The 21,261-nt window shown below is 42.4% G+C and overlaps 1 protein-coding gene across 1 annotated transcript in view; it reads right to left on the bottom strand.

Annotated features, from left to right (window-relative positions):
• LOC144819969 (cilia- and flagella-associated protein 337-like) overlaps window positions 1–20,817 on the bottom strand; it is a 235,564-nt gene extending 214,747 nt beyond the window's left edge. The window contains exons 1-2 of the mRNA XM_078677647.1: window positions 20,620–20,817; window positions 9,532–9,620 (exon numbers count right to left, since the gene is read on the bottom strand). Of these exons, the coding sequence (XP_078533773.1) occupies window positions 9,532–9,620; window positions 20,620–20,817 (287 nt within the window). The remainder of the gene's footprint in view (window positions 1–9,531; window positions 9,621–20,619) is intronic.
• Window positions 20,818–21,261: the final 444 nt, after the last annotated feature.

Here is a 21,261-nt window from a genome sequence, read left to right as displayed (position 1 = left end):
GAGTTATGCCTTTACAGTGGGGCTTAAAGTTGGCTGGGGTCTGCCAGGTCTCAGACCTCGCAATATTGAAAATATTTGTAGTGCGAGAGTCTGTCATTGGGTCATAAAGGTGTACATCCAATCCTTGGCCTCTCTGCCGAGCGCACATAGCAGTAGTCTCATATGCGTCAACTGCATTTGTGAGAAAGTGTACAAAGGAGGCCTAAACCTGTCGCAAATGGCAGCACCAAAGGATAAGTAAAAGACAGAGCTTGCGCACAAGTGAGCGGGTCCTGTTTGGGAATTGGAGATGGTGAACTGGAGAACATGAAAATAAGTAAATACAGAAGGAGAGAGTGAAAGGAAATTCTGACGAGGAAAGAGATGTCCTGTGAGCCTTGCAGATTGAGAATTTTGGAAATATACCAGGAAAAAAAGTGGGCAAGTGTCTAACAGGAATATATGACGATACCACGATATCAAATACAACGCATGGCTTTACCACGCGTATTTTACATCGCTAGAGTCTTTACCACGGTGAAAAATAGAACGCAGCATTTTACCACGCATAAATACGTGAGTATTCATCCAGCGTCGATTATGCCCAAAAAACCCTTAAATAAACATAATGAAACTGATAGGCAAAAAAAAATACGTCTTCACTAGTGACATTGTTTGTCTTTTTTCACTTTCACTGACCCTCAAGCAAGATGGCTGAATATTTCGACAAATAACATCATTTGTTAATTAGTAATACACGTTTTATTTACACATTCATTTATCTATTATAATTGTTTTATAATGTAGAATCATTAATGATTTTTCATATTTGTTTGGGGGGGAGACCCCCCCCAGCCCCCCTTTTTTAAATGTTTTTTATTTGATTTTTTTTGGGGGGGAGACCCCCCCAGCCCCCCTTTTTTAATTTTTTATTTTTACACCCACCCCTTCACTACTTATCACGTATTTAATTTATGCATGAAAACACCTATCAAAATAAAAAAAGGACTTTTCTTTTTAATACACGCAGAACGTAGGATTGTTGACCGGGACGTTTCTTTCGTGGTAAAGACGATTGTTGAAGGCATACGCGTGGTAAAGACGTTTGCGTGGTAAGTGCCTCGTAGTAAACGTCTCGCGTAGTAATGCCTTCGTTGAAAATGATGTTTCCCGTCTAACAGAGTGAGAGACTGCAAATAACAAGCATTTGCAATGCAATAGGTCTCGCATTTACGCGGGTTTAAGCAATTGGCATTGTAAATGACAATGCCTTGTATTTATGTTTTGAAAACCAAAACATAAATAAAGGGTATTGTCATTTACAATGCCAATAGCTCAAACTGCATAAATGCGAGACCTATTGCATTGCAAATGCTTGTTTTTGTAGAGGTGATTTCAGTATCTGAAAATTGTAGCTAGCCAGCACAGCTGTTCGCAAACAGTCATTTGACATCTGCCCTCTAGCAGTTGAGGGAAGAAAGCTGTGAGCTGCCAGTGTTTGCGGTGGGATTAAGTGTACATAATGCCTATATAAATTATTCGTAGCAACTACGGTCTTTTTTTTATCATTAAAAACGCTCTGATGTCAGAACTCAAAACTAACAAGAACCTAAAGGACAGGCCTTTTTTAAGGATAAAGCAATATGCAATATGTTACACCATAAATGATGTTACATGTGCAAGGTTTGCACCTATTATGCATAAAGGGGTTGGCTATTAGCTGAGTGTTGTGATAATTCCCAAACTCCTGAGTCAAAGTTATTTGAAAAATAAACCATGACATTTAATATATCGAATTCAATGTATGGTTTGACATATCTTGAGGTATGTTTGCTTTTCCTCCAGTATTGGAAATGTTTTTTATTTTACTTTTTTTAAACAGTCCTTTACAAACAAGCATTGGCAAAGCCAATAGCGTCGCACTTGCATTATAAAGGCGAGGAGTTTGGGCTTTGACAGTGCTTGTTTATAAGCACAGAAGTTTCTGAGACATAAGGTGCTGCACATACAACACTGTTTTGTATTGCTCGAAGAAAAAAGGGTTGCTTCTATAAAAGGGATTAGAGCATTACTCTTAGGACGAGTAAAACAAGTAAATTATGAGACCCACGGGTCTAGTAGCATTTGCATGATTTCTTTAGGCCTGGTGTAATATGTTGCTGTGCAAGCCTTGTAAATTGACCACTTATGATACAAACCTCCTCTTCTGAATCCTCTTCTTTGAGGGTAGATCTTAACCCTGCTGATTTAGTCTCTTAAGAAAAGGGTCCGACTCCCATTCTCCAAAGTGGTGTAGCCAAAAATGTTGCTCCATTATGGAATATTCTATCTATATTAGCTGGGGGCAACACACACAAGGGTGTCCAACTATTACCAAATTCTTTCCATATCAAAAAGCAAGAACTGTTGGGTTTACTAGTGTTTGTTGTAACTTGAAAAAACGAATTGTGTGAAGGTAAATGTGTTCACATATTTATTATTGCATAATAGTTTCCACTATTTTTTAATTTGACACTGGTGTAAGTTGCTTTTCTCTTTAATGCAGAGCACAGTGCATATCCATTGAAGCAATGGGTGTTGACTTCAATTCTACACCAATTTACCAGGGTGAACAACAAGTATAACCAAGCCCATATTAATATGTGAAACACTATCAAGCTAACTTTTAGCTTGTTGAAAAATAGATTTCTGTGCTGTCTTGTCTTTTTGGAGAGTTTTATATAGTCTGAACTCAACCAGAAAGTATCAGAGGGCTTTACATGAGCACCAGTTGCGTTACAGATGGACACATTCATTTTGCTAGACACAGGGAGATTAAGGGATTTGCCTAGAATCACAGGATGTTGAGCGTCCCTGCTTCGAGGTCGACTAATGTGATGCGGTGCATGTTTCATGGTGTAGCAAAAAGTGTAACCCGTAGATGTCTATGGATGAGGACAACAATCCAAAGTGCACCAAAGCTGGTGAAAGATTGTGGTTAGTGCAGGAAGAAGAACAAATAGAGGAAGTGAAGCATTTGATGCATGTTTTGTATGACGTTGTTAACATTTAGAACAATGGGTGCCCCTGCTCTAAAGCATACAAAGCATATAAACTTTGCACAAGTTTTATTAAGATAATAATTTGTCCTCGATTATTTTGGTTGATTATTCAAACACGGTATTACCCAGATCCATTTATAATTTTAATTTTTGCAATCAAGCATCAAATATTATGAATTTCAATGTATATTTTAAGTATATTTAGAATATGCATCTACATTTCTTATCAATGTGCTTAATATAATAATATAGCAATAAAAAACAAAAAAATGAAAGAAAATACTTTTTTAAGCACATTGGCTCTGCTGAAAAGCAGATAAAGTCTGCGTACATCATCGGGGAGCAGGGTCAGGTGGAGCAGCAACTTGTTGCAGAGATAAAGACGTAGCTAAGGTAGACTTCCTATCTTTAGAATACATTTTATCTTTATAATAAATTTTGCTGACCAGAGCATGAGTAGTTCATACTAACATAGCACTTTCCTAGCCACATACTACTATTGAAACCTGCACTGCTTCATTATGAGTCTTTTCAGCCTCCTTGCGGGCCTAATTTTCTTCCATTGCTACAACCATTTGGCTGTGGCTCTGGTCATTCTTTTAGGCTTGCACTTTAACCCAATGCTTGAATTGCGAAGACAGTAGTATGTGACTAATTTGACATTGCATTTCCTTCATAAGTTACTGTTGTTGTTTTAATTTTTACTACTACTACTACTGCTACTACTATTATTATTATTAGTAGCAGTAGTAGTAGTAGTAGTAGTATTCTGCATTGTGTTTAGAAGCTGGATTTGATTGTGTACTTCAGCGTTGATATGATGACCACATTTCCCTTTTCACTAGGCTCTATAGGTGAGTTTGATATGTCAACTTTAGCAGCCCCCTTGTCAGTTTAAGAACATCTCCTGTGGAGTTGGTGGTGCAATAAGCATTCTTGTAGCTGAGGTGTCATTTATTCTGTGTTTTTTCTCAACACTCTCCTCTTCCTCTGCATTAGTGTCTCATACCACTATATCCTGTTTTACAGCTTGATTTTGGCAACCATGGGCCAGATGTAGGTGGCTAAATATCGGTCGGAAATGCACACATTCCCAGAATTTCTGCATTACCAACCGGTATTTAGCCATGTACAATGTAGGTTACACCAAATGCCATCGCAAATAAGTAATCGGTAAAAATAAGGGAAACCAGTTACCAATTCCTTAATTTGCGATTAGCAGACACCGAAAACCCCAAATATCGAATCGCTAAATAAGAAATCCTTAAAATCTCGCAAATCGATGTACCAAAATTCGGTAATACATATTTTCCCATTTTTCGGTATTCAGAAGTCGCTAAATACCACTGACTCAAAGCAGGTGGTAATCAGGTGCACTGCATTTAAACAGCCCCAAAATGAAACAGTGTGAACACAATGGCGGCCCTCTACGTCATTGCAAGGCGGCTACGTATGCAAGCAGCAGGACTGAGGATCTGGAGATGGGAGGAGCTTGTGTACAGACTGCACGTTACACTGTTCCAACTGAATGAGGCAAAAATCCATGAGAGGTACAGGCTAGACCCCCAAACCATTCTAGACCTGATACGGGGCCTGCACCCACTCCTGGAGCATCAAACACCAAGGGCGCACCCTATACCAACACACGTTCAGGTGCTCTGTAGCCTGCACCTACTTGCATCAGGTAGTTACCAGGGGGTGATAGCTGTGGCAGGTGGTGTGTCACAGAGTTGCCTCTCCCGTTTTTTCAACACTTTCACTGGATGGCATGATGCACAGAATGCATCACTACATACGCTTCCCCAGCACACAGGCGGAACTGCAGAAAACCAAGATGGATTTTTACCAAAAGGCACAGTTCCCACATGTAACAGGGTGCATTGATGGGACACATAAACCAATCTGCCCACCTGCAGCTACAGAGTACATATATCAGAACCGCAAATCTACACATTCCATCAACGTGCAGGTAATATGCGATGTGGACCACATCATCACTGACATTGTAGCCAAATTTCCAGGGAGTACCCATGACGCCTACATATTCAGGAACAGTGGGATCTACACACATCTGGCTGGGGGCGAATTTGGAGAAGGATACCTGCTAGATAAATCAATGTGACACACCCTGATGTATACCTTGGATGAATGTATTTGAAAAAGGTCAAGGTGCACCACTTAAGCGTATTTAGAAAATATTATCTCTAATAGGGTAAATAGCAATGATCACATCAGCTATTTCTTGGCCCGATGAAGAAACTTGCAAAACAACGTCCTCCTCCGTCAAGTGCCGGTACTTGACGGAGGAGGACGTTGTTTTGCAAGTTTCTTCATCGGGCCACGCAGGAACCAGGGGATGCTGCAGCTCACTTTACTAAGAGTTTCTAGGCAATAGGACCATTATATATACCTCCAACAATAAGAAAATATCAGTAGACGACAGACGGGAGTTCCCCTCTACCTTTTCTACCCTGGTTTCACTACTATTGGATTATGATCCTCATTTTGGATGTGGCTTGAATGTATAATATTGAAAGACCTCTTATTACGGGTGTGATTTGGTTGAAATCGAATAAGAATAGACATATACCGCCTTTCAATTGATTTGCCGGAACAGAACCCTTTACGGACAATTGTCTGAAAAACGTGATGCCATTTGTACCACAATACAATTCTACGGATATACTTACGCATCTTTTAACAACAGGAGAAGATCCAAGGACATCATCGTTAGTGACTTTTTTGCCCTGAAGAAGTCCCTTGAGGACGAAACGCGTCGGCTGTAGATCCTGTGTATAGTTTTTTTCAACTGAACTGAATAAAGAACTTTCAAGAATACAAGAAATAGCTGATGTGATCATTGCTGTTTACCCTATTAGAGATAATATTTTCTAAATACGCTTAAGTGGTGCACCTTGACCTTTTTCAAATCCTTTCATAGTTCATGTTTTGAACCTACACTGTAACAGTGGGTGTTTTGGAGTGTGCACACATACTGCCCCATGTACTAGAGGGTGGGCCCAAAAGAAAAATCTTTCTTGGGGAATCTTTGACTAGTTGCTGTTCTTTTGGGAATCTTCCACTGTTGTCTTTCCCTCTAAACACCTTGGATGAATGTGTTGGTGACTGTTATTAATAGCTCTTCCTTTCTCACTCAGGTGGTAGCGCATATGCCGTGTGGGCATTTATCCTGACTTCACACCTCAACTCATCCACCCCAAGTGAGAGAAGATACAATGTGGCACATAGATCTACACGCAGCATTATGGAGCACACATTTGGACTCTTAAAAAGCAGGTTCAGCTGCCTCCACAAAAGTGGAGGTGCACGTCAGTACTGCCCCATCATCTGCAGGAAAATAATAGCAACATGTGCCATGCTGCATAACCTTGCCACAGAGAAAGGAACAGTAGTGAAACTAACTACTCCGAGGACGAGGGTGAGGATTGTCCACAGGCAGAGTACAGCACAGTAGGTGTAGCAGCAGCACCAGATGGGAGACACAGACGGGCTGAGATCACATGCAACTATTTCTGAGTAAGTAAGGAGACACAGCCAGTTACCGTAATTGTGTGATGGTGTTTTATTAGCATAGCACACTGCCACAACATGAAGGGCTTAACATGCCAGGCCAATATGCAATGCAGATTACAAAGGCGAAATGGGTTACATCACCCATTTTGCAATACCATGTGATGGCTGGCATTACTTCCTGCGCCCACGCGCAGCACTGCTGCTTTCCCTGGGCACACTGTCCTCACTGGCAGTCTGTCCGGTGGCAGCACTGTGCCGTTCGCTGCGTCTCCTGGACTCGGTTATAGGGGGCGTGATGCTACTGCGGCTAGTTGCCTCTTCATTATCACCCCCATCACCTGCACCTGTAGTGGCTATCTGTTTTGTCTGTAGCGCTTCCAGTGCACTGGTCACTATGACCAGCCCCCTTGCCACGTCACAGCTGCAGTGGGCCATCTCCTCCTGCATGGCCACCGAGCACCTGCAGAGAAGAGAGGTGGCAGTGGAGAGGCGATTCACAGCCTTAGTGTAGTTGTCAAGTTTCTGCCTCTCCCTGCGCCTCGCCAAACGGTCCTCATCCATTTTGCTGCACAGCAGCCTCACTGCCTTGGACATGTCCCTCATGCCCTCAGTCACAGTATTGTTCATGCTGCTGATGCACTTCTCGATTTGCAGCATGTGTCTATTCATGAGTACCATCTGCCGTTGGACTGATCTTATTGCTTTGCCTTGCAGGCGCTGCACCTTGAGCATGTTCCCCTCAAGACGGCAAATACACTTTGATCCTCGCCCTGTGAAACTGGACTGGCTGTCCTTGCTCTGCAGCGTCTGGCACCTGTGTGGGCTCGCTCAATGGGGGATGGTGTGCCTGCACTGTTGGCATCCTTTGCCACCGTGGACTGATGGCCTCCCATGCTGCCCTCCTCGGACACCTCCATCTGCTGGAGGCTAGCCACAGTAGGCCTCCTGGCTCTCGGTGGTGGTGGCGGTGATGGTGGCGGTGGTGATGCTGGTGATGGTGGTGTTGGTGATGGTGGTGGTGCTGATGGTGGTGTGGTGTGTTCTGCAGGTGACAAGACCTCCTCCTACTGTGTTTTCTCTCTCCTGAGTGCCTTTCCTGTGTCCCCTTCTGCAGCCCTGCGCAATGGCTCGCCTGTGGAGACAGAATGTACATTTGCTCACTTGTCTGGCAGCAATTGCCTACTAATAAATTTCATGACTACCAATCAAACTGACTGTCCTCAGCTTACTAATTGCTGATGTGTGTCACATGCCTTTGGGTTCAGTATACTTGACTGTTATGATATGTGTTTCTTCTGACTACATCTCCCATAACGCATTGCAGGTTTGTGGTAAAACATTTACTGGAGTGGGATACATACTGCCTCATTGGGAATTGGGGTTTGGGAATTGGGGTTAGGGAGTGAGGGGCACAGCATGCTGTGCATGCATCTTACCTTGCCTGTTGCCAGCTCTGGCTGAGCTGTCTGCATCCCCAATCCCACTCACACTCTCTGGCTGGAGGGTGGACTCCACCAGGAGATCCTGGGCAGTTGGTGCAGGTGCTGTGTTTCTCCCTCCACCTGTCTGGTTGGCTTTCTTCAGTCGCTCTTCCAGCCTCTCCTTTGCACCGTTCCTGAGGTCATACCAGTGTTTTTGTAAGTTCTTCAATGGAGCGCTGAGTTACTCTCATGGCATTAATCCTTTCCTGGATGACCAGCCATATCTGCCTCTTCTGAGATTCAGGCTTGTGCAGGGAATTCTTACCAAACAGTTTGTCATGGTCCTTAGTAACCTCCTCAATAAGGACCTCCAGCTCCCTCTCACTACATTTGTGTTTCCTCTTGCGTTCAGCTACCTCCTTTTCCCTCTCCTGGTTGTCCTTATGTTGGCTGTGATGTCAGCAAAAACTTGGTAAAGTTGCTCCTGGGTTGTTTGCTGTGCTCCCTGCCTCTCCAACAGCTTTAGGATCAGTGCAGCTGCATGGGTGTGGCCACTTCCTGGTTGTGAGGTCATGAGGAAGCACAGGATTGGCTGATTCAACAATTTCCGTTTAAAAAAAATACCAATTAGCTAATTACCGAATATGTATTAAGGAATCGGTGATACTGATTCGGTAATGGGGAATCGGTAATTTTTGTTTAGTAATTTTTACAAAATCGCTAAATATTACCGATTTTTACAGATTCAGTAATTTTTACTGAATTATTACCTACATCAGAAATACCGACTTCTTAATAGCGAATCGGTAACATTCGCTATTAAGGACTCGGTATTTCAGAATTACCTACATCTGGCCCATGTTCTCTATAGTCACAGGTACTTTTTTATTATGACAGCAACAACCTGGGCATCATTAGAGTATGTATTCTAAAAGCCTCGCTTTTAAGAATCTACCAAGTACAGGCATCCATGTCTCAATAAACTATCCATATTCTAGAAAAATATTTCGTGGTGTCGCCACTAGAAAAGAATTACTGAAGCTGAGACGAATTACTAGATAGGGGATGTTCATGTTACAAAACTGCTCACAACTAATACACCAATGACAGCAATCAGCATGAAATCTGATTATATAAATGGGAAATGGCTTGGGTAAACTAATCACAGATAAACACTGAGATTGCATTTGGTTTACTATTAACAATGTTAAATGAGTTCATAGCACCACAATAATGTATTTCAAGGTAATTCATGGGCACTACTAACATCAAGACAGTTCCAGATTTTATGAAGGAAAATTGGAATTAGAATGCAACTGTGATCGAGATGATTTATTCTATGTGTCATGGAGATGCCCAAAATGTCACAGATACTTGGAAAGCGTTCAAGCACCCTACAGTAAGGTATTTCAAGTCAATATCCAAATTATTTCCATTTAGTATGTTACCATACACAGTTTGTATCATGACCCGATCTCACATCCTGCGTCAACGCACAATAAGGGTAAACCAGTCCCCGCATTTACAAATGCTGGAAACTTCTGCAACAAGCTTACCATGTTCCGATGAGTAACTTATTGTAGTGTGGCATCAAGGTGCAATCGGTAATCCATTTCAGCTTTCGGTTGTGCTGTCGGTTCTCATCCTGTTTTGCAAAGAGGAAAAGTCAAGACAGATAGCAACAATATTTTATAAAGGGTTACAGTGACACAAGATAAACAGCATAACTACACTACTAGAAACTCCTGTGGCCAACCAGAGACTCGCAAATGTAATATTTCACATGTGTCTAAATAGAACCAAAGATTCCTACCTGATGAGAGGAGAGGCTTCACCCTACTCTGTTCTTCCCAGAATCTGTCAACCATGACATGCCAAAGAAAACACAGGTGAGGAAAGACAGTCAGTAAGATTGCTCAGATGATTATCCCATCTGATATGGAGATCTGTGTGTCTTCCGCATATCAAAGGTTTTCATCCCGGTGTGGCCAACTGAGCCTTTCACATTACAAGGTCAAATATACTAGCATCAAATCTATTGGTTAAAAGTGGTCCGATTACAAATGTATCTAAACAATCAGGGGAGAATATTGTTAACTATATAGATATCACTTTTATTATCAATACAATACAAGTTCTCTGTGGAAAGGAAAAGGCACTGAGCACCTTCTGTGCGTCTAGATTGGTTATTTTCATTCTTAGGTAAGGTAGAACAGATCTTAAGGGTTTTAGTGGTCCCTGCTCTGACTCTTAAGCCCAGTTATAGCCCGTTAGGCCTTCATTGTCTTCTGTTCTCCCTGATGTTCCTGAACTTTCTGCTTAAAGGTGAAATCTGCTTTACAGAATACAGGGTGTTAGGTGCACCCCTTTCAATAGATCACAACCCCCCTCACTCTGAAACCCAATAATTCCTACTCCATTTCAGCCCCTCTGTTCATCTCTTCAGTAACCTGCATGGCATCACAAAGCCCCTACTGTCATGTAATTCCCTTTAAACTATCTCCAAGAAACAGGCAAAAATGCATGAAATGATTTCCCTGAATACACAAGGCTAAACCTAATAAGCAATAATGTACTAGAGACTAACCTCTTTCCGGTAGTACTGTGCAACTCACCATAAAGCCCCTTTATGCTTCATCAGACTTAGTAAGCATTATATAAATGTAATTAAAATACAGTACTTTTGTTACATCAAAAACGTTGTTAATGAAAGTTAGTGTTACAATGGCTACAGGATACAATATAAGAAAAAAGTGTGAAAAGGACTGAAACGCATTTTAAAGTGATTTAGAAATTTTAAAAGCATAGCGCTATAACTTTCCTAAATAGTGCATGAAGTCATGTTATATGTTGTGAGTATTCAACTATGATGAGTTTACATGCACCTTAAGTAATAAGCCCCTCCAGGATTTCGCGATTACGCGGTTTGATGCGAAACCGGCACTTTAGTAAAAATGCAGCGATTTATACTTAAGTGCCTGCAAAAATGAAGGAGGTGGGGAGTGATGTGGGTCATCTCTTTCTCAATTTCTCAGGGTCTCAGTTACTCTTCACTGTTGCTTTTAAATTGTTTTTATTGTATTGATGTAATTCTGGCATTATTTATTTGTATAGTATACTTTCATGATTTTTATTAATCGAATAAAGTGTGTTTTGATTTGATTTGATTTACTCTTCACTGTTTGTAATGTGGAGGGTGGCAGATGATGGGCTAGGGAGAAAGCTGTACCCATTTAAAAAGACGGAGGATGGCAGTGTGACCCATTGGCAGAAAGGGAAGGAGGACAAGTATCGGCACGTGGGCAGGCACAGTGCCGGAGAGAGCACACCCTGGTGGCAAGCCGCGCCTGAATCTGGTCAGGCCGCATCCGCAACCAGGGACACTCTCAAATGCTGTGGGGCCTAAGTCCGCTGCGCCCAGAGCTGCAGCCTCGGCAAACCGCCGCCGACACCCGGCCTTACTGGAACCACTGTCCGTAGGTGTGAGGGCGATAGCAGAATATGTCTGATATGGCGGGCTCCATTGTCGCCTAGACGCCTGCTGCCTGTCGTCTCACGACTCAATGGAGCCTGGAAAGGGTGAGCGGTGAACGGCGATGGACGGGCAGCAAGGCACGGGGCAGGGCTGCATGAGGTTGGCGTTTTCAGTAGCTTTGGCAGCTCCTGCAGCTCGGGTGCATGTAGCTCCTCCTCCTAAGCCGTGTAGCTTTCCATCCAACTGGTAAGGCTTTGGTTTGCAAATCATATAAGTTACTCATTCCATTCCAATTATAATCAACAGGAGCTAGTTCCTCCTTCTGCAGCACAAAGAGATAATCCCTAATGCATACTCTTAATTTGATGTATGTTTCTCTTTCTTTACAGTGTGTAATGTTTTAGGTGAAGTTCCCTATACATAACATATTTAGCATGTACACACTTAAATAAAGCATGTATTTTTGCCTATAGAGGGACATTCTATATATATGACTATGAACTGGTTCAAAAGAGCAGTGAGAGAGAGGCTTAATAACAAGAACACTTACAAAGGGTTTGACTTCTTTAACACAAACATTTAACATACACTAAAGGTTTTCCATTTTTTGTTTTTATATAAGAATCACATTGCTGCCCTATACATCACAGGAAATGACATCACATCAGTGCCTATTTCAAAGTGGAATACTCTGCTTAAACAGTTTCCATTGTTTTAAAGCTGAAAATGAATGATTATGAGTAAAATAAAGTGCTGCAAAAATGCTGCTAAATTTCCATATTTGTGCCGCTAAATTTCCATATTTGTGCCGCTAAATTTGCTAATCCATGCCGCTATATCCTGGGGGGTCTGAGTAATGTACAGCTGCCTTATCGCCACCAGGAATAGTCATCAAAGAACCCCATATTGCAACGGGAAGCTGCCAGAATGGCCCTTGCATCAATATCCCTTACACCATGCCTGTCTCTTAATAGAAGCATTGCATTAAGTGAGTATTAATGATAAGTAAAGTTATGTAGTGCATAGTACGCAGATGTTCAACTTTAAAATGTGTGCCTTGGTTAGAATGAATCTTGCTTAGTTCATCCAATTATACACTCATTAGAATAAATGTACATTTGTTTAGGCTCAGTTCCGGTGTACCAGATAGTTAATGAAGTGGGTTTCCTACCAGTTTCATTGTGCAGTGACACATCATGTTCACTGGATAATAACCACATCTACAGGATTTGCTTTGGTAATGGCTTTGTAAAGCATTATGTTATATTATAGCATTTGTATACCACTTTTCTACCTCTAATGATATGTCAAAGTGCTTTTGAGGCACTCGAAGATGCATCTACTCAGGTTGTTAAGCGCGGCTGGTGGAGTGTGTGTTTTATGATGGAAGTATTTTGGGGCTGTGTGTGAGGTTTAAAGGCTTCCTCCAAACATGCAGTGGAAAAGGTTTAGCTGTGCGTAACCATGGCATGAAGCAGAAAGATGTGGGAAACATAGTTGCATTTGCCTACACTTATGTTATCATATTTACCGTAATTATTTCTCCCAGTGACTGAGGTGTGAGCTGCTCCTTCAGTGCTTGGTGAATAGATGTAGGTTTGTAGCGTAGGCTAAGGAAGGGGATGACCCAATGAAAATCAAAAGACACTATTTTAACATGGTGCACTCAAGAGCAGAAATGCTCTTACATAAGAAGGTCAAGCGATCTGTCCATCACCACCCCCTTTTTGTAATTATTTTGGCCACCACGAGTGTGGAAGGGTATGCTCAGACATGAGTCCCTTGCTCATTGCACCATCAGGATTCAAGCAAGCCGGGCCGAAGACGGCTGTAATGCCAGAAACCGGTCCCCGGAAGCTTGTTTCCTTTCCAGTGAAGAATTGGCTTGGTAGTTTGGTCTGCCCTGTTCCCATGATGCACTGGGCCAGGGACAGACTAATTTGCATATAGCCAGGTTCTGAACTGGGATGGTGCAGTGAGCTAAAAAACGGTGATGGATCAAGCCCTGATCTGTTGACTGGGTAGGAGTGTTCTGATTAACTCAGATACTCTGTCCATCACCACCCCCTTTTTGTAATTATTTTGGCCACCACGAGTGTGGAAGGGTATGTTCAGACATGAGTCCCTTGCTCATTGCACCATCAGGATTCAAGCAAGCCGGGCCGAAGACGGCTGTAATGCCAGAAACCGGTCCCCGGAAGCTTGTTTCCTTTCCAGTGAAGAATTGGCTTGGTAGTTTGGTCTGCCCTGTTCCCATGATGCACTGGGCCAGGGACAGACTAATTTGCATATAGCCAGGTTCTGAACTGGGATGGTGCAGTGAGCTAAAAAACGGTGATGGATCAAGCCCTGATCTGTTGACTGGGTAGGAGTGTTCTGATTAACTCAGATACTCTGTCCATCACCACCCCCTTTTTGTAATTATTTTGGCCACCATGAGTGTGGAAGGGTATGCTCAGACATGAGTCCCTTGCTCATTGCACCATCAGGATTCAAGCAAGCCGGGCCGAAGACGGCTGTAATGCCAGAAACCGGTCCCCGGAAGCTTGTTTCCTTTCCAGTGAAGAATTGGCTTGGTAGTTTGGTCTGCCCTGTTCCCATGATGCACTGGGCCAGGGACAGACTAATTTGCATATAGCCAGGTTCTGAACTGGGATGGTGCAGTGAGCTAAAAAACGGTGATGGATCAAGCCCTGATCTGTTGACTGGGTAGGAGTGTTCTGATTAACTCAGATACTCTGTCCATCACCACCCCCTTTTTGTAATTATTTTGGCCACCATGAGTGTGGAAGGGTATGCTCAGACATGAGTCCCTTGCTCATTGCACCATCAGGATTCAAGCAAGCCGGGCCGAAGACGGCTGTAATGCCAGAAACCGGTCCCCGGAAGCTTGTTTCCTTTCCAGTGAAGAATTGGCTTGGTAGTTTGGTCTGCCCTGTTCCCATGATGCACTGGGCCAGGGACAGACTAATTTGCATATAGCCAGGTTCTGAACTGGGATGGTGCAGTGAGCTAAAAAACGGTGATGGATCAAGCCCTGATTTGTTGACTGGGTAGGAGTGTTCTGATTAACTCAGATACTCTGTCCATCACCACCCCCTTTTTGTAATTATTTTGGCCACCATGAGTGTGGAAGGGTATGCTCAGACATGAGTCCCTTGCTCATTGCACCATCAGGATTCAAGCAAGCCGGGCCGAAGACGGCTGTAATGCCAGAAACCGTTCCCCGGAAGCTTGTTTCCTTTCCAGTGAAGAATTGGCTTGGTAGTTTGGTCTGCCCTGTTCCCATGATGCACTGGGCCAGGGACAGACTAATTTGCATATAGCCAGGTTCTGAACTGGGATGGTGCAGTGAGCTAAAAAACGGTGATGGATCAAGCCCTGATCTGTTGACTGGGTAGGAGTGTTCTGATTAACTCAGATACTCTGTCCATCACCACCCCCTTTTTGTAATTGTCTCTTAATAGAAGCATTGCATTAAGTGAGTATTAATGATAAGTAAAGTTATGTAGTGCATAGTACGCAGATGTTCAACTTTAAAATGTGTGCCTTGGTTAGAATGAATCTTGCTTAGTTCATCCAATTATACACTCATTAGAATAAATGTACATTTGTTTAGGCTCAGTTCCGGTGTACCAGATAGTTAATGAAGTGGGTTTCCTACCAGTTTCATTGTGCAGTGACACATCATGTTCACTGGATAATAACCACATCTACAGGATTTGCTTTGGTAATGGCTTTGTAAAGCATTATGTTATATTATAGCATTTGTATACCACTTTTCTACCTCTAATGATATGTCAAAGTGCTTTTGAGGCACTCGAAGATGCATCTACTCAGGTTGTTAAGCGCGCCTGGTGGAGTGTGTGTTTTATGATGGAAGTATTTTGGGGCTGTGTGTGAGGTTTAAAGGCTTCCTCCAAACATGCAGTGCAAAAGGTTTAGCTGTGCGTAACCATGGCATGAAGCAGAAAGATGTGGGAAACATAGTTGCATTTGCCTACACTTATGTTATCATATTTACCGTAATTATTTCTCCCAGTGACTGAGGTGTGAGCTGCTCCTTCAGTGCTTGGTGAATAGATGTAGGTTTGTAGCGTAGGCTAAGGAAGGGGATGATCCAATGAAAATCAAAAGACACTATTTTAACATGGTGCACTCAAGAGCAGAAATGCTCTTACATAAGAAGGTCAAGCGATCCCACTCAAATATGGGTTAATGGGATCCACTCAGGGTTGGAGATTGTATGACCCAAGTTAATCAAGAGCCACATTTCCTATATGAGTGTTAGTGGCACACCGCATAGTGGAGGTACAGCAACGCTAAGAAATCAGGTATCTGTTGGGTCCACTCAGGAGCAGAAGATGCTGTCTCAAGAAAATCAAGAGACACCACTTTTACCTAGGTGCATGAGGTCTGTATAAAAGAAATATATGGCAACCATAAGAAACTGGTTGACACCACTAGTACATGGGCCTCTGGGGCCCACTCTGGAACAGAAGAGGCATTGATAAGCATACGTGTTTTGTTAAAGTCTCTATAGATGGAAAGTCCATGTTGGGATTGGGACAAGAAGTCCCTCACATGGCTCTGATGAGTGTGCTTCCCTTGTTGTTTTTCTTGTTATAGTCTCCATTTGTTTTGTTTCCCCCAGTGAGCCAAGCAATCTATCAAGATCACTGATGCACTTCTATGTTGCATAGACGTAGACCCCAGAGCATTGCTCTAAAGTCAAGAAAGCACTTTCTATTTGAGCTTAGTGAGATTGGTTGTAGTGACGGTATGATTCTGGTTGAAGGCACAGGTGTTTTTGCCTGTCTTCTTCAGTGAGGGTAGAGGGTCTGCCCCATATTAAAGTTTTTGCACGTCTCTCTTAACCACTTATTAACATATGATGCACATTTGGGAGGAACCGTGATTCAAGGTTAGAGTCTCCGTGACTACCGCCCTCTGCCAGACTGTGGACTGAGTATGAAACAAGAGTCTTGTTGGAAGCCTTTCAAAGAGGAGAACACTGTCTATTGCTGAAGAGGGTTGTTGGAATACAGCTCACAGAAAAGAGCCTGTCCGGAAAGAGCTGAACAGCCTAGGTGTATGAGGAGCAGTGCAAGACATTGGAGTTATGAAGTCTGTGTCCCTGCAGGACACAGCATCGCTAATGTGCTGTCCTGGGATCAGCCAGCATCACTCAGTGCCCTGGGGAAGGATTTTCACCAGCATCACAGTTTGAGCCCTTTCGTCCCTGACCCTACTAGCACTTCAGGGCAACCAGAGCCTGTCCCTATTTTTCTCTTGGATCTTTGACAACACATTTGGGTCCATCTCCTGGGCTGAGAAAATCGGACAGGTAACTAAGTCCATAAGCACATTCTCTATTCAAATCAGATATGTTGATTTCAAATTCAAGTTCCTGTCTCCAGCTCTCCTTAGAGTAAGGACTTTAACTTACATGCATTGGAGTTCATTCCCCTAGAACACTGGAGTTCATTTTCCCAGTACTGTGCCATCCTCCAACACTGAGATAATCCAACCGTAACATGTGTCTTTGAAGACACAGGGCTGCAAATGTGGCAATATAAAATCCACACTATTGCACTCAAATTTTTTTTTTGAAGGCGGGGGTGCAAAGTAGCACTATGACTACCCTCAGCAATGACTTGCTTGAGAATCTTATGCTAGTATGTGGATAGGCCTAGACAACCTTCCTCCATCCATGACCAAAAAAAACAGCAAAATAACAACTGGAGAGAATGATCTTGTGTCCATAATGTCATACGACAAATGTGTCATGGTGAGATAAAGAGAAGAGTGCAAAACAGAGAGAATAAGAGAAAGATGGAAAGAAAATGTAGACAGAGAAAGACATAAAAGATGGAAAAGACCAGAAGAGAGAATGAGCATTGAGGGGGAAATGTCAGAAAAGGAGGTGAGAAAAAAGCAGTAGACGTTAACCAGTGACAGGACAGATGATAATGAAAATAATGACCAAGGTTAGAGATGACCATGGGAACAACCAACAGGAATGGCACTTCTTGAAGTGGAGAATGCCAAGACCAGGTATTTATTATACTGCGGTATTTGTTTCCTGCTCAGAGGAGGCAGTACTCTACCTCTGAAATTCAAATGAGTTTGAGATTAGGATTGCTGTGTTTATCTATTCCTCTCACTTGCAGCTCACTATTTTCCTTACAGTATAACTACTCCTCCAGAACCATTTTCAATGTATTTTCTTCTTTGATTTAACCCAATCACTCTTGGTGGTAGTCAATTTCATGAGTTTATCATTGTTTCTTCTATTAGGCTAGTACTGAGCATTTTCTCATTCTTGTTCCATGGCTCCTACACCTCATACAATAAAATATCAAGAACAGATATTTAGTTGCCAACCTGAATGGTATACATGTTATCTACTACAGGTGGATGTAAGGTTGGTCGGGCCTGCTGGAATTCGAAATTTTTACCATAGGGGAAAACGCCCAACCTCACATGAATTCCACGGAGGTAGACTTATTATGCTATCTGTAAAGTTTCCACTGACATACATTGAAGCAGAGTACAAATAATGTTGCAAAATAGTTTCTTATAAATTGTATTACTATTTAGTATTCTACAGATACCAAAGTGTATGGGTATAGTGCAAGTTTTGTTACTGATTCCATGTTATTGTGGCACCTCGGATATTCACACTTCATGCTCAGTTTCTGTGCTTCCTGGGTGCCTGTACAGTCAAAATCTTTGAAATATTTGCACTATTTCAGACCTTTTTGAGTGCTTATGCATATCCTGGAAAATTAATATTTGAGGCAGCTAAAACTCAGAGGTTCTATTTAGAATGATGGCATACCGAATGTAACATTCTAGGGGCTATTCGCAGAGATAACTTGTAATGTTGAGTGATTTACACATGAAATGTACCCTTACACTGTGAGTAACTTTATCTTACACTGTGAGTAACTTTAAACTCGGATGTGAATAGTCAAAAGTAGCAAAGTTACTCAAAAGTGAAAGAATACATTACTCAAACTGGACGTTTCCTTTATGAATAACCCCTCAAGTTTATTAATAGCCCCTTAGCCTTTTAATTTGATGGAGACATGTACGTTACAATTTTGAAAAAAAGTGTACACCCTGATTTTGCGAACAGCCAAAAGGGTAGTAACTGACTCAAGAGTATAAATGAACAGTTTAAGTCATCTTTATGAATAAGGCCCTCTGTGGGTTACAAACCCCAGACAAGAGGTATTATTTCCCTTGAATGTAAGATAGTTTATTCACATACCAATGGCTTGATTTAGAGTTTGGTGGTCAGGGTAATCTGGCACAAACGTGACGGAGAATCCTTTTCGCCAAACCCTTGCTCCACCCGCCTTATATAAAGATGGGCAGACTTTAAGTATTCTGTCGACGGAGCCTCCAATGGCTCTGTCGATGAAATTCTTCCGCCAATGGCCCAGCGGAGTTGGACCTGAAATGCTGCACCTTAAGGATTAATGGAGTAATGTGTCACTCACTGAACCCACTATAAGACTTGTTAAGCCTTCTTATGCTGAGATCAACAATACTTGCTAGCACGCTTAAAAAGGCATTATTGCCTGCATATCATTGAGAATAATGACACTCCATATCATGGTATTTTACCAGAAGAGTGAAGGGAGTCCCCACAAGTAATTTTGATTCAACTCTGAAGATGGCTCCACCCCCACAGTTAGTCACCACCAAAAGTGGATCTAGTTATGCCCATGAATGTCTTTATAGATGATTGCTAGTGATTTAGGGCCTTATTCAGACTTTGCCAGACAAGTTACTCTGTCAAAAACATGGCAGAATCTCATCCGCCGTATTACAAGAGCCAATTGCATTTTTGACATTTTGTCTTCCTATCTAGGAAGGAGTTGAAGACTCACTTTTTTAAAGAACACTGTATCGAAATGCATTACCCATCCACAACTCAGCTTCCTCTACTGCTACTCGCTGACTTTAAGCTTGCCTTTGACTATGTACAGCGCTGGGCTGCCTTATGGCTAGGTTTGCGTTATGCAAATACTATACATACATACATACTTACGCACACACATACATCAAGTTTTGACGGGACATCCTGTCTGCCAAACTCTAAATGAGGCCCTTAGACATCACACTGGCACGAACCAACAACCAATGATGGCCAGGAGTAACATGTTCCTGTCTGGAAGAAGCAGTCGCTGCTCTTGTGCTGAGATAAGTAGCATGTTGTAATTTATTAATATTCTATTATAGATCCTAAACAACAAAAGCATGCAACATACAGCTGCTTGTCTTGTTCTCTGCAAGGACACATTATAAAAACTCTATACATTGTTCCTTTTTGTATACTAGATTTTCAGTTCTTGTTACCGTAGAGTAGTTTGGATTCTAATCCATCCTACAGTGTTTCGTGTCTTATACACCATATGGTGTTTCTCTTGCATTCAATGTGGTACTTTCCAACCCAAAGTCTTATTTGTGAGCATGTTTTTATGTTAGCATAAGTAAATAAAAATAATTCAAAAATCTATTAGAGATGTTTAATTTTTTTTATCTGTACCAAGCTAAGGAAAAGAAAATGTTGCTGCTATTCATCCCACAAAAACGTTTTTTTTCCCACAACTTAAAAAAGCTTTCAAATTTAACAACATTCTTTAAATGTTCAACTTGTTTCCAATTGTTTCAACAAATTTGCAGAAGCGAAGTACCACAGGCTCACACACCTCTACTTTCAACAACTCAGCTGTAGGTAAGAGATTCTAGGAACAAGCTATCTTTTTACCTACTATCCTATGGTTTTGCGCTGTACCATTTTTTGCACCATGGAGATCAACTGTATTCACTATATTGCATGTTCCCCTTTTTGTTCTTCTCTCCCTGCAGCTTTCCGAAGCTTTGCCCCTAATGCTTCCACCAGAGTCCTCTACTCTGTATCATTGTCTGTAATTACTAATCAGGATTGATGTGTGGTGGGAGATGCTGATGGGTAAACATTTCTCATCAACAGTTTGCTCCAGAGCAGATCCAGAGTGTATTTCTGCCTAAAGTCTGGTAGTACTTACTAGTCATGCACCTATTTTCTTCCTTATTGGAAACATAAATGACAACAAACTTCGACATGTAAGCCAGATCAGAGATGAGCTCCTCAACCCTATTTTCAACTTACGAGAATAAGTCGACTTTTCTTCAATTTTAACTCCAAACTCCAAATTGAAACCAGTCCATCCTGGCCGATCCCTATGAAAGTGTTATCTGGCATGGAAGAGATGTGGACAATGCTCTCTCTGTGTGGCGTCTCCATCACTGTAGCCGGAAGCTGGAAGGAGAGCTGCTGTATCTCTGACTTTAGGTCTTCCTCCTCCATTGTGCTTTCCTGTAGCAAGAAAAGGGGAGAGTCAATCAAGGCAGGGTGATTTGAAATGTTCAAATTACTTAACCCCTTCCATGCGGGGCTGTTTCCCCCGCTGTGCTGGGAGCTGGGGGGGGGGGGGCGCGCGTACAGCGCCCCGGTGCTCATGACGAGGTCAGCTCGTCATGAGCTACGGCGCTCCGGTGCTCATGACGAGCCGAGCTCGTCATGGCCACACCCATTCCCATGGAACGTTCAGCACAGCAGGGGAATCAGCCCAGCGTGCAAGCATTCCACGGAACGGTCGCGGTCATGACGAGCTCAGCTCATCATGAGCACAGAAGCGCCGTAGCTCATGACGAGCTGACCTCGTCATGAGCACCCAAGGTGTTAATACGTATGTATTTGTATAGACTGATCCCACTCAAAAGGCACCAGAGTGCTGAACAGTCTCAAAAG

Source organism: Lissotriton helveticus, chromosome 2_1 (assembly GCF_964261635.1).
Source record: "Lissotriton helveticus chromosome 2_1, aLisHel1.1, whole genome shotgun sequence".
NCBI classification, from domain to species: domain Eukaryota; kingdom Metazoa; phylum Chordata; class Amphibia; order Caudata; family Salamandridae; genus Lissotriton; species Lissotriton helveticus.
Note: the sequence above shows the minus strand (reverse complement) of the source record. Positions and strands in the feature narration are given on the sequence as shown.